Source organism: Oncorhynchus gorbuscha, linkage group LG02 (genome assembly GCF_021184085.1).
Source record: "Oncorhynchus gorbuscha isolate QuinsamMale2020 ecotype Even-year linkage group LG02, OgorEven_v1.0, whole genome shotgun sequence".
In the NCBI taxonomy this organism is placed as follows: domain Eukaryota; kingdom Metazoa; phylum Chordata; class Actinopteri; order Salmoniformes; family Salmonidae; genus Oncorhynchus; species Oncorhynchus gorbuscha.
The window spans coordinates 99338766-99355054 of record NC_060174.1 but is presented as its reverse complement, the minus strand read 5'-3'; the positions used below and the strand labels follow the sequence as shown (position 1 = coordinate 99355054).

Sequence of the window (16289 nt, the reverse complement as noted above, 5' to 3'; positions counted from 1 at the left end):
GAGGGTGAAGAAAGAGACAGAGAGGAGGGTGAAGAAACAGACAGAGAGGAGGGTGAAGAAAGAGACAGAGAGGAGGGTGAAGAAAGAGACAGAAAGGAGGATGAAGAAAGAGACAGAGAAGAGGGTGAAGAAAGAAATAGAGAGGAAGGTGAAGAAAGAGACAGAGGAGGGTGAAGAAAGAGACAGAGGAGGTTGAAGAAATAGACAGAAAGGAGGGTGAAGAAAGAGAGGAGGGTAAAGAAAGAGACAAAGAGTACGGTGAAGAAAGAGAGTATGCGTGCGTACAAACGCGTTTGCAGGCTTGCTTATGTATGTGTACTCACAGTGAGTTTGGGCGGCTCTGTAAGTTCTGCCTGGCAGTCAGGCCCCTGTCCTGGTCCCTGTCAGTGCTGGTCAGGCTGTTGCGTGGGGTCCAGCTGTGGCCGTGGCTGCCACAGCTGTTATGGTTGACTGCTGCTGAGGAGGAGGAGGGGTTGGCTGAAGGGTTGTTGTGGGGAGCCTTGGCCTGGGCTGGCTGCGGCTGCTGGAGCTCTGGAGTAGAGTTCACTACCACATTGTTCCTCTCCTCCACTACATAACAGCATTAAGAAGATGTATATGTTACACTAACCACTTGAGTTGGTGAGGAGGATATTTAATATTGGTGATCAATGTGTCAGCCGCTGAGTCAAATGCTCTCAATATATACATTTTTTTACATTTGAAAAAGGAGAAGAAAGTCATTTAAATTAAGAAGGATGAACAAATCTCAGGCAACTTGAATGTCTCCTGTCCTGACTGACACTGAACATTAGGAAGGGTGTGTGGGATGAAGAGAGACTGTTGTGCCCACCTTTCTGGGAGTGTGTGGGTGTGTGGAAGAGGGTGAGGGGTCTCTCGCTGCAGGACGGGGCCTTGCTCTCCGTGCTCCTCCTCCGCGGCTGCAGGTTGAGCTGTAGGTTGGCCGGGCCACCTCCCGGAACTGGCATGTCATTGAATATCTGCACACACAGCACTGGCATAATCAACCTTCCCATACTGTACACTGACTAAAGGTACCCACCCATGGCTAAATAAACTTACATTAATATGGAGTTGGTCTGGGAACGTCAGAATGTGGGGGGAAATTAACTATATTCTGGTAATCCGACCAATTGAACATATGCGGTGGTACTTAATGAATATGATGTCAGTTCGCTTGTCATCTGAGACATTCTCATCAACGATAAGATGACATAAACTCTACAGTGTAAAGTCTACACATCAGAGGTATCGGATTCACATGGAATTGTTGTTCAATTTAAATGTTTGAATATGAAATTATTCGTGATGGGATGAAATGTGATTTCAGCTTCTAAAATGTGAGAATTGGGTTTAAATAAGGTTAGGGCTCTGCTCAATCAGTGGCCCGCCCCTGTGAAGAGACATATAAAACTTTTCAGACACACCCTTCTCGCTCCACTATATAAAGTCTTGACGAAAATGTAACCTCCTGTTCCGAGGATTTGAGGACGACGGTCCGATGTCAGAATGGTTCAGATAATAACTACAAAACAAAGCCAACATCAGCGTGAGTTTTGGTTGCAAATGGTATGAAATTTGAACTCTTATGCACTACAGAAGTGATACCTCCTAGACGTTGAGTTAGCAACAGCAGCTGCAAACGAGGGTTAGGAAGGAACAGACAGAGTATGCCGTCTATCACACAACGACATTACTACAAAGTATCCAATTGACCACCAGAGACATTCTTCAAAGGACAAAAGACTCGGTTTGGCAACACGGCCTTCCATCTACCACCAACCTACTGAAGCGCAACTGAAATATTTATTACATTTTCCTTTTCCAAATGGGCGGTAATTTAGAATGCATAAGATACTGTATTTACGATAGCAAAGCTTTTTCCTTTGTTACTCAGTCTTCCCGCTCTTTCACTCAAACCCAGCCCCTTTTCTTTTGTGTAACAAGCTGTCATATCTGTTCCACCCGCTAGGGACGTTTTCCTTTATGACGTAATTTGTAATCAAGTTATGATTAATTATGTGTATGTGTAATTCTGTGTGATTAGTTAGGTATTTAGTAAATAAATAATTAAACCCAATTTTGTATTGCTGACTCAACTTGTTAGCCAGGGTTCATGCAGATACTCAAGAATTTACTACTTTCAGATGAGACTGAATTAAGGTGAAGATTAATATCGACTGCTATTGATGTAAAATATTACTAGGTCTTTAAGAGTTTATTCAGAAGATAACAGCTCTATAAATATTATTTTGTGGTGCTCTCTAGTTAATTACATTTACATGATTAGCTCAATCAGGTAATATTAATTACGGAGAAATTATTTTATAGAATAGCATATCATATCACTTAATCCAGCATAGCCAAAGGCACGACAGTTCTTTCACACGGACCTCGACAAATCATTTCTGTTTGGACCTCACTTTGTGCAAGGGGGCATTGTCATACTGAAACAAGGGCCTTCCCAAAACTGTTGCCACATTGGAAGCACAGATTCATCTAGAATGTCATTGTATGCCGTAGTGCTAATACTTCCCTTCACTGGACGTAAGGGGCCTAGCCCGAACCATGAAAAACAGCCCCAGAGCATTATTCCTTCTCCACCAACAAACTTTAGCACTATTCATTTGGGCAGGTACCATTCTCCTGGCTCATCCAAACCCAGATTCGTCCGTCAAACTGCCAGATGGTGAAGCGTGATTCATCACTCCAGAGAACGTGTTTCCACTGCTCCAGTGTCCAACGGCGGCGAGCTTTACACCATTCCAGTCGAAGCTTGGCATTGCGCATGGTGATCTTAGGCTTGTGTGCAGCTGTTCGGCCATGGAAAAACATTTCATGAAGCTCCCGGCAAACAGTTGTTGTGCTGATGTTTCTTCCAGAGGCAGTTTGGAACTCGGTAGTGAGTGTTGCATCCGAGGACAGACAATTTATGCGCGCAACGCGCATCAGCACTCGGTGGTCCCGTTCTGTGAGCTTGTGTGGCCTACCACTTCATGGCTGAGCCGTTGTTGCTCCTAGACGTTTCCACTTCACAATAACATCACTTACAGTGGTCCCGGGGAAGCTGCTAGCAGGGCAGAAATTTGACTAACTGACTTGGAAAGGTGGCATCCTACACTATATATACAGAAGTATGTGGACACACCTTCAAATTAGTGGATTCGGCTATTTCAGCCACACCTGTTGCTGACAGGTATATACAATAGAGCACACAGCCAATCTCCATAGACAAACATTAGCAGTAGAATTGCCTTACTGAAGAGCTCAGTGACTTTCAACGTGGCACCATCATAGGAAGTCCATGATTTTGGAACGATATGTTTGACGGGTCGATGTCCATATCCTTTTGGGGATGTAGTGTATGACGGTGCCACGTTGAAAGTCACTGAGCTCTTCAATAACGAAGAGAGTGTCCACATACTTAATACCATGCCACTCTCATAATGCTTCAGTTATTCAGAAATGTTATCAGCATTATGACAAGGATGCTTATTTTCCCAACACGGTGTTCTCCATTCCTCTGACAACATTTCTCTCATTCCATTCAGATAATTAAATCAAAAGTCTGGGGCAGATGAATCTCAGAATCAATCGCTGCTCAAGTAAAAGTGGATCATTAGTTTTCACAGACACACTTTGTGATAAATACTCCTCCACCCTGGTTAACCAGATTACAGTTCTGGTCTCTCCCTCCCTCAGGCCCATTATCTGCCAGGGGCCAATGTGGGACTTGGAGACGAACCCTGTCATCCAGGTAAGAGTGATAAGATAAGGTGTTGGATTGTGTTGAACAGAACTTCTCTCTCAGAGACCCCTCACTGACTGACTCACCCTCTCGTGGTTCTCGATGAGGATCTCCACCACGATGTTCTGGAACTTGATGTCCATGATGGCTGCCACAGTCTCTTCCTGCGGCCTCAGCAGAGTTGGGCCGAACACCACCCCCAGGTTAGCCACAGTCATCAGGTTCTGCTGGTGGTGATTGGCCACACTGGGGAGGTCGTGAGGTAAGGGTGGGGGGGAGCGAGGAAAGATGTGTGAGACTTTACTTTTACATTTTAGTCTTTTAGCAGCCGCTCTTATCTAGAGAGACTTACATGAGCAGTTAGAGTGAAATGTCTTGCTCAAGGGTACATCGCCCGATTTTTCACCTAGTCAGCTCGGGGATTCGAACCAGCAACCATTCTGTTATTGGCCCAATACTCTTAACCGCTAGGCTACCTGCCGCACTTTAAAGATGTGTCCTGCTAGTGTGCTATAAAAGAATAGGGTTCCATTTGGTTTGCAGTATAAATCATTGATTAATTGTGACACATCTCACTAATGCCAGTTGGCTGGCATTCATATTGAGGGCACACATTCTTCCCAATCAAAGTAAAATTGCAAATGGGAGTTTTGCACTGCTGATATCAGCTAAACTCCATTAAAAAAATGAATTTTCTCTTTGGCCCTGTCCAGAGTTAGTGTTGCATGGTGTTGCTACTTCCTGAGTGACCCTGCTGGGTCGTTCCACGAAATGACTGCCTTTTGTGTCCCTTTCATATTTTAAATAGAAATTGTGCACCAATATTGAATTTTAAAAGGCTGTTATATTAAATGAAGCGCCCTTTAATATAGGCCACATGGAAAATGCAATAAATCAGATGTTTTATGAATATGAATAAAGGCTTGTTAAAGTGCCCTCCGTCACCCTGTGTCACTTCCAGGAAGATACAAACCCCCTTAATTCAGCCTTAGTTATTTTTGTTGCTTCGACAGTCATTTCTGAAGATCATTATTTATTTCATGTGGCTAGTGATTCATTTCCGTCTGTCCCTCATTTTAAGGTCAACCCTGTTACGTGAACTGAACTCTTGTTTTAATATGGTGGAACTTTAAACATCTAATAGTCAAATCATAGAGTTTGTCATTTTCAGGTGTTTTGTGGTGGGAAACTGAGCAGGTAGAACGTAACACGTCAACCCTGTTACCCGTAGACAGACAGGCTTGAAAATGTTGGAACAATTTAAAAAATGTTGTGAAGTTTGCATTCAATTGCCACTCCCTGTTGCACAAAACAAGCTTCCATTCCCCCTGTCACGTGGGAATTTATGGGTGATTTAAGAAGAAATCGTCAACCATGTTACTTTATAAAGACCCAATGCAGCAGTTTCTATATCAATATCATGGAGTTTCTGTGTAACAATTAAGTACCTTACTGTAATAGATTTCCATTCAAATGGGCATAAATAGTTTTAAAGCAAAAAACTGTTTCCCAAGCAAGAATTTTGCTATTAGTGTCTGGGAGTTGTCTGAGTGGGGAGGGAAAAACTGGCAGGTTTGGTACTCTCTTCGTTATTGGTCTATTAACCCATTTACCGTATGGTGATGTCACCATAGAAAAACCCAAACTCCCGCCCACGCAAACCTGCTGATCGGAAAATGCTGTGTAGACTATATTTTCAACCAGCTATGAGGAAATAACACTGATCACATTTTATTCTCTCACTTTTACAGTGTTAGTTTCATCAGCTGCTATACAGTATGATATAAAACACAACACTGGGCCTCCGACAGGTACTATATCTTTTGATGAAGTTGAACATGTGCTCTTTATGACAGAATGTTAAAATGAGGTGGAATGATTTTTCTATAATTGTTTTACAAAGTTCCACTTCTCAAAAGGCAGCAAATCGATGGAACAACCCAGATGCATCATAGTGCACATGCCAACCAAGTTAAGCCCTTCTTTTAGCTGGGGTCAAACACTGTCATTATCTAACTGCCTATTCATATAAAACACTGTCATTATCTAACATCTGCCTATTCATATAAACACACTGTCATTATCTAACATCTGCCCATTCCTATAAACACACTGTCATTATCTAACATCTGCCTATTCATATAAAACACTGTCATTATCTAACATCTGCCTATTCATATAAACACACTGTCATTATCTAACATCTGCCCATTCCTATAAACACACTGTCATTATCTAACATCTGCCTATTCATATAAAACACTGTCATTATCTAACATCTACCCCTTCATATAAAACACTGTCATTATCTAACATCTGCCCATTCCTATAAACACACTGTCATTATCTAACATCTACCCCTTCATATAAAACACTGTCATTATCTAACATCTACCCCTTCATATAAAACACTGTCATTATCTAACATCTGCCCATTCCTATAAACACACTGTCATTATCTAACATCTGCCTATTCATATAAACACACTGTCATTATCTAACATCTGCCCATTCCTATAAACACACTGTCATTATCCAACATCTGCCTATTCATATAAAACACTGTCATTATCTAACATCTGCCTATTCATATAAAACACTGTCATTATCTAACTGCCTATTCATATAAAACACTGTCATTATCTAACATCCTATCCATTCATATAAAACACTGTCATTATCTAACATCTATCCATTCATATAAAACACTGTCATTATCTAACATCTATCCATTCCTATAAACACACTGTCATTATCCAACATCTGCCCATTCATATAAAACACTGTCATTATCTAACATCTGCCTATTCATATAAAAACACTGTCATTATCTAACATCTGCCTATTCATATAAAACACTGTCATTATCTAACATCTGCCCATTCCTATAAAAACACTGTCATTATCTAACATCTGCCTATTCATATAAAACACTGTCATTATCTAACATCTACCCATTCCTATAAAAACACTGTCATTATCTAACATCTGCCTATTCATATAAAACACTGTCATTATCTAACATATATCCATTCATATAAAACACTGTCATTATCTAACATCTACCCATTCCTATAAAAACACTGTCATTATCTAACATCTGCCTATTCATATAAACACACTGTCATTATCTAACATCTGCCCATTCCTATAAACACACTGTCATTATCTAACATCTGCCCATTCCTATAAGCACACTGTCATTATCTAACATCTGCCCATTCCTATAAACACACTGTCACTATCTAACATCTATCCATTCATATAAACACACTGTCATTATCTAACATCTGCCTATTCATATAAACACACTGTCATTATCTAACATCTGCCTATTCATATAAACACACTGTCATTATCTAACATCTGCCCATTCCTATAAACACACTGTCATTATCTAACATCTGCCCATTCCTATAAACACACTGTCATTATCTAACATCTGCCCATTCCTATAAACACACTGTCATTATCTAACATCTGCCCATTCCTATAAAACACTGTCATTATCTAACATCTATCCATTCCTATAAAACACTGTAATTATCCAACATCTGCCCATTCCTATAAACACACTGTCATTATCTAACATCTGCCCATTCATATAAAACACTGTAATTATCCAACATCTGCCCATTCCTATAAAACACTGTCACTATCTAACATCTATCCATTCATATAAACACACTGTCATTATCTAACATCTGCCTATTCATATAAACACACTGTCATTATCTAACATCTGCCTATTCATATAAACACACTGTCATTATCTAACATCTGCCTATTCATATAAACACACTGTCATTATCTAACATCTGCCTATTCATATAAACACACTGTCATTATCTAACATCTGCCCATTCCTATAAACACACTGTCATTATCTAACATCTGCCCATTCCTATAAACACACTGTCATTATCTAACATCTGCCTATTCATATAAACACACTGTCATTATCTAACATCTGCCTATTCATATAAAACACTGTCATTATCTAACATCTATCCATTCATATAAACACACTGTCATTATCTAACATCTGCCTATTCATATAAACACACTGTCATTATCTAACATCTGCCTATTCATATAAACACACTGTCATTATCTAACATCTGCCCATTCCTATAAACACACTGTCATTATCTAACATCTGCCCATTCCTATAAACACACTGTCATTATCTAACATCTATCCATTCATATAAACACACTGTCATTATCTAACATCTGCCCATTCATATAAAACACTGTCATTATCTAACATCTGCCTATTCATATAAACACACTGTCATTATCTAACATCTGCCCATTCCTATAAACACACTGTCATTATCTAACATCTGCCCATTCCTATAAACACACTGTCATTATCTAACATCTGCCTATTCATATAAAACACTGTCATTATCTAACATCTACCCATTCCTATAAAAACACTGTCATTATCTAACATCTGCCTATTCATATAAACACACTGTCATTATCTAACATCTGCCTATTCATATAAACACACTGTCATTATCTAACATCTGCCTATTCATATAAACACACTGTCATTATCTAACATCTGCCTATTCATATAAACACACTGTCATTATCTAACATCTGCCCATTCCTATAAAAACACTGTCATTATCTAACATCTGCCTATTCATATAAAACACTGTCATTATCTAACATCTACCCATTCCTATAAAAACACTGTCATTATCTAACATCTGCCTATTCATATAAAACACTGTCATTATCTAACATCTATCCATTCATATAAAACACTGTCATTATCTAACATCTACCCATTCCTATAAAAACACTGTCATTATCTAACATCTGCCTATTCATATAAACACACTGTCATTATCTAACATCTATCCATTCCTATAAACACACTGTCATTATCCAACATCTGCCCATTCATATAAAACACTGTCATTATCTAACATCTGCCTATTCATATAAAAACACTGTCATTATCTAACATCTGCCTATTCATATAAAACACTGTCATTATCTAACATCTGCCCATTCCTATAAAAACACTGTCATTATCTAACATCTGCCTATTCATATAAAACACTGTCATTATCTAACATCTACCCATTCCTATAAAAACACTGTCATTATCTAACATCTGCCTATTCATATAAAACACTGTCATTATCTAACATATATCCATTCATATAAAACACTGTCATTATCTAACATCTACCCATTCCTATAAAAACACTGTCATTATCTAACATCTGCCTATTCATATAAACACACTGTCATTATCTAACATCTGCCCATTCCTATAAACACACTGTCATTATCTAACATCTGCCCATTCCTATAAGCACACTGTCATTATCTAACATCTGCCCATTCCTATAAACACACTGTCACTATCTAACATCTATCCATTCATATAAACACACTGTCATTATCTAACATCTGCCTATTCATATAAACACACTGTCATTATCTAACATCTGCCTATTCATATAAACACACTGTCATTATCTAACATCTGCCCATTCCTATAAACACACTGTCATTATCTAACATCTGCCCATTCCTATAAACACACTGTCATTATCTAACATCTGCCCATTCCTATAAACACACTGTCATTATCTAACATCTGCCCATTCCTATAAAACACTGTCATTATCTAACATCTATCCATTCCTATAAAACACTGTAATTATCCAACATCTGCCCATTCCTATAAACACACTGTCATTATCTAACATCTGCCCATTCATATAAAACACTGTAATTATCCAACATCTGCCCATTCCTATAAAACACTGTCACTATCTAACATCTATCCATTCATATAAACACACTGTCATTATCTAACATCTGCCTATTCATATAAACACACTGTCATTATCTAACATCTGCCTATTCATATAAACACACTGTCATTATCTAACATCTGCCTATTCATATAAACACACTGTCATTATCTAACATCTGCCTATTCATATAAACACACTGTCATTATCTAACATCTGCCCATTCCTATAAACACACTGTCATTATCTAACATCTGCCCATTCCTATAAACACACTGTCATTATCTAACATCTGCCTATTCATATAAACACACTGTCATTATCTAACATCTGCCTATTCATATAAAACACTGTCATTATCTAACATCTATCCATTCAATAAACACACTGTCATTATCTAACATCTGCCTATTCATATAAACACACTGTCATTATCTAACATCTGCCTATTCATATAAACACACTGTCATTATCTAACATCTGCCCATTCCTATAAACACACTGTCATTATCTAACATCTGCCCATTCCTATAAACACACTGTCATTATCTAACATCTATCCATTCATATAAACACACTGTCATTATCTAACATCTGCCCATTCATATAAAACACTGTCATTATCTAACATCTGCCTATTCATATAAACACACTGTCATTATCTAACATCTGCCCATTCCTATAAACACACTGTCATTATCTAACATCTGCCCATTCCTATAAACACACTGTCATTATCTAACATCTGCCTATTCATATAAAACACTGTCATTATCTAACATCTACCCATTCCTATAAAAACACTGTCATTATCTAACATCTGCCTATTCATATAAACACACTGTCATTATCTAACATCTGCCTATTCATATAAACACACTGTCATTATCTAACATCTGCCTATTCATATAAACACACTGTCATTATCTAACATCTGCCTATTCATATAAACACACTGTCATTATCTAACATCTGCCCATTCCTATAAAAACACTGTCATTATCTAACATCTGCCTATTCATATAAAACACTGTCATTATCTAACATCTACCCATTCCTATAAAAACACTGTCATTATCTAACATCTGCCTATTCATATAAAACACTGTCATTATCTAACATCTATCCATTCATATAAAACACTGTCATTATCTAACATCTACCCATTCCTATAAAAACACTGTCATTATCTAACATCTGCCTATTCATATAAACACACTGTCATTATCTAACATCTGCCTATTCATATAAACACACTGTCATTATCTAACATCTGCCTATTCATATAAACACACTGTCATTATCTAACATCTGCCTATTCATATAAACACACTGTCATTATCTAACATCTGCCTATTCATATAAACACACTGTCATTATCTAACATCTGCCCATTCCTATAAACACACTGTCATTATCTAACATCTGCCCATTCCTATAAACACACTGTCATTATCTAACATCTATCCATTCATATAAACACACTGTCATTATCTAACATCTGCCTATTCATATAAACACACTGTCATTATCTAACATCTATCCATTCATATAAACACACTGTCATTATCTAACATCTATCCATTCATATAAACACACTGTCATTATCTAACATCTGCCCATTCCTATAAACACACTGTCATTATCTAACATCTGCCCATTCCTATAAACACACTGTCATTATCTAACATCTGCCCATTCCTATAAACACACTGTCATTATCTAACATCTGCCCATTCCTATAAAACACTGTCATTATCTAACATCTATCCATTCCTATAAAACACTGTAATTATCCAACATCTGCCCATTCCTATAAACACACTGTCATTATCTAACATCTGCCCATTCATATAAAACACTGTAATTATCCAACATCTGCCCATTCCTATAAAACACTGTCATTATCTAACATCTGCCTATTCATATAAAACACTGTCATTATCTAACATCTGCCTATTCATATAAAACACTGTCATTATCTAACATCTGCCTATTCATATAAAACACTGTCATTATCTAACATCTGCCTATTCATATAAAACACTGTCATTATCTAACATCTACCCATTCATATAAACACACTGTCATTATCTAACATCTGCCCATTCCTATAAACACACTGTCATTATCTAACATCTACCCCTTCATATAAAACACTGTCATTATCTAACATCTACCCATTCATATAAAACACTGTCATTATCTAACATCTGCCTATTCATATAAAACACTGTCATTATCTAACATCTACCCATTCCTATAAAAACACTGTCATTATCTAACATCTGCCTATTCATATAAACACACTGTCATTATCTAACATCTGCCTATTCATATAAACACACTGTCATTATCTAACATCTGCCTATTCATATAAACACACTGTCATTATCTAACATCTGCCTATTCATATAAACACACTGTCATTATCTAACATCTGCCCATTCCTATAAACACACTGTCATTATCTAACATCTGCCCATTCCTATAAAAACACTGTCATTATCTAACATCTGCCTATTCATATAAACACACTGTCATTATCTAACATCTGCCTATTCATATAAACACACTGTCATTATCTAACATCTGCCTATTCATATAAAACACTGTCATTATCTAACATCTATCCATTCATATAAACACACTGTCATTATCTAACATCTGCCTATTCATATAAACACACTGTCATTATCTAACATCTGCCTATTCATATAAACACACTGTCATTATCTAACATCTGCCCATTCCTATAAACACACTGTCATTATCTAACATCTGCCCATTCCTATAAACACACTGTCATTATCTAACATCTATCCATTCATATAAACACACTGTCATTATCTAACATCTGCCCATTCATATAAAACACTGTCATTATCTAACATCTGCCTATTCATATAAACACACTGTCATTATCTAACATCTGCCCATTCCTATAAACACACTGTCATTATCTAACATCTGCCCATTCCTATAAACACACTGTCATTATCTAACATCTGCCTATTCATATAAACACACTGTCATTATCTAACATCTGCCTATTCATATAAAACACTGTCATTATCTAACATCTATCCATTCATATAAACACACTGTCATTATCTAACATCTGCCTATTCATATAAACACACTGTCATTATCTAACATCTGCCTATTCATATAAACACACTGTCATTATCTAACATCTGCCCATTCCAATAAACACACTGTCATTATCTAACATCTGCCCATTCCTATAAACACACTGTCATTATCTAACATCTATCCATTCATATAAACACACTGTCATTATCTAACATCTACCCATTCCTATAAAAACACTGTCATTATCTAACATCTGCCTATTCATATAAACACACTCTCATTATCTAACATCTGCCTATTCATATAAACACACTGTCATTATCTAACATCTGCCTATTCATATAAACACACTGTCATTATCTAACATCTGCCTATTCATATAAACACACTGTCATTATCTAACATCTGCCCATTCCTATAAAAACACTGTCATTATCTAACATCTGCCCATTCCTATAAAACACTGTCATTATCTAACATCTATCCATTCCTATAAAACACTGTAATTATCCAACATCTGCCCATTCCTATAAACACACTGTCATTATCTAACATCTGCCCATTCATATAAAACACTGTAATTATCCAACATCTGCCCATTCCTATAAAACACTGTCATTATCTAACATCTGCCTATTCATATAAAACACTGTCATTATTTAACATCTGCCTATTCATATAAAACACTGTCATTATCTAACATCTGCCTATTCATATAAAACACTGTCATTATCTAACATCTGCCTATTCATATAAAACACTGTCATTATCTAACATCTATCCATTCATATAAAACACTGTCATTATCTAACATCTATCCATTCATATAAAACACTGTCATTATCTAACATCTATCCATTCATATAAAACACTGTCATTATCTAACATCTATCCATTCATATAAAACACTGTCATTATCTAACATCTATCCATTCATATAAAACACTGTCATTATCTAACATCTATCCATTCATATAAAACACTGTCATTATCTAACATCTATCCATTCATATAAAACACTGTCATTATCTAACATCTGCCTATTCATATAAACACACTGTCATTATCTAACATCTGCCTATTCATATAAACACACTGTCATTATCTAACATCTGCCTATTCATATAAACACACTGTCATTATCTAACATCTGCCTATTCATATAAACACACTGTCATTATCTAACATCTGCCCATTCCTATAAACACACTGTCATTATCTAACATCTGCCCATTCCTATAAACACACTGTCATTATCTAACATCTGCCTATTCATATAAACACACTGTCATTATCTAACATCTGCCTATTCATATAAAACACTGTCATTATCTAACATCTATCCATTCATATAAACACACTGTCATTATCTAACATCTGCCTATTCATATAAACACACTGTCATTATCTAACATCTGCCTATTCATATAAACACACTGTCATTATCTAACATCTGCCCATTCCTATAAACACACTGTCATTATCTAACATCTGCCCATTCCTATAAACACACTGTCATTATCTAACATCTATCCATTCATATAAACACACTGTCATTATCTAACATCTGCCCATTCATATAAAACACTGTCATTATCTAACATCTGCCTATTCATATAAACACACTGTCATTATCTAACATCTGCCCATTCCTATAAACACACTGTCATTATCTAACATCTGCCCATTCCTATAAACACACTGTCATTATCTAACATCTGCCTATTCATATAAAACACTGTCATTATCTAACATCTACCCATTCCTATAAAAACACTGTCATTATCTAACATCTGCCTATTCATATAAACACACTGTCATTATCTAACATCTGCCTATTCATATAAACACACTGTCATTATCTAACATCTGCCTATTCATATAAACACACTGTCATTATCTAACATCTGCCTATTCATATAAACACACTGTCATTATCTAACATCTGCCCATTCCTATAAAAACACTGTCATTATCTAACATCTGCCTATTCATATAAAACACTGTCATTATCTAACATCTACCCATTCCTATAAAAACACTGTCATTATCTAACATCTGCCTATTCATATAAAACACTGTCATTATCTAACATCTATCCATTCATATAAAACACTGTCATTATCTAACATCTACCCATTCCTATAAAAACACTGTCATTATCTAACATCTGCCTATTCATATAAACACACTGTCATTATCTAACATCTGCCTATTCATATAAACACACTGTCATTATCTAACATCTGCCTATTCATATAAACACACTGTCATTATCTAACATCTGCCTATTCATATAAACACACTGTCATTATCTAACATCTGCCTATTCATATAAACACACTGTCATTATCTAACATCTGCCCATTCCTATAAACACACTGTCATTATCTAACATCTGCCCATTCCTATAAACACACTGTCATTATCTAACATCTATCCATTCATATAAACACACTGTCATTATCTAACATCTGCCTATTCATATAAACACACTGTCATTATCTAACATCTATCCATTCATATAAACACACTGTCATTATCTAACATCTATCCATTCATATAAACACACTGTCATTATCTAACATCTGCCCATTCCTATAAACACACTGTCATTATCTAACATCTGCCCATTCCTATAAACACACTGTCATTATCTAACATCTGCCCATTCCTATAAACACACTGTCATTATCTAACATCTGCCCATTCCTATAAAACACTGTCATTATCTAACATCTATCCATTCCTATAAAACACTGTAATTATCCAACATCTGCCCATTCCTATAAACACACTGTCATTATCTAACATCTGCCCATTCATATAAAACACTGTAATTATCCAACATCTGCCCATTCCTATAAAACACTGTCATTATCTAACATCTGCCTATTCATATAAAACACTGTCATTATCTAACATCTGCCTATTCATATAAAACACTGTCATTATCTAACATCTGCCTATTCATATAAAACACTGTCATTATCTAACATCTGCCTATTCATATAAAACACTGTCATTATCTAACATCTACCCATTCATATAAACACACTGTCATTATCTAACATCTGCCCATTCCTATAAACACACTGTCATTATCTAACATCTACCCCTTCATATAAAACACTGTCATTATCTAACATCTACCCATTCATATAAAACACTGTCATTATCTAACATCTGCCTATTCATATAAAACACTGTCATTATCTAACATCTACCCATTCCTATAAAAACACTGTCATTATCTAACATCTGCCTATTCATATAAACACACTGTCATTATCTAACATCTGCCTATTCATATAAACACACTGTCATTATCTAACATCTGCCTATTCATATAAACACACTGTCATTATCTAACATCTGCCTATTCATATAAACACACTGTCATTATCTAACATCTGCCCATTCCTATAAACACACTGTCATTATCTAACATCTGCCCATTCCTATAAAAACACTGTCATTATCTAACATCTGCCTATTCATATAAACACACTGTCATTATCTAACATCTGCCTATTCATATAAACACACTGTCATTATCTAACATCTGCCTATTCATATAAAACACTGTCATTATCTAACATCTATCCATTCATATAAACACACTGTCATTATCTAACATCTGCCTATTCATAT

General features: G+C 36.1%; 1 protein-coding gene across 3 annotated transcripts in view; it reads right to left on the bottom strand.

The window, feature by feature from the left end:
- Nucleotides 1-16289, bottom strand: part of LOC124014129 (rho GTPase-activating protein 26-like) — a 173781-nt gene that overhangs the window by 20615 nt on the left and 136877 nt on the right. For all 3 annotated transcript variants that reach the window (XM_046328875.1, XM_046328882.1, XM_046328866.1), the window contains exons 18-20: nt 3835-3994; nt 833-980; nt 324-570 (exon numbers count right to left, since the gene is read on the bottom strand). In XM_046328875.1, coding sequence (XP_046184831.1) covers nt 324-570; nt 833-980; nt 3835-3994 — 555 coding nt within the window. The remainder of the gene's footprint in view (nt 1-323; nt 571-832; nt 981-3834; nt 3995-16289) is intronic.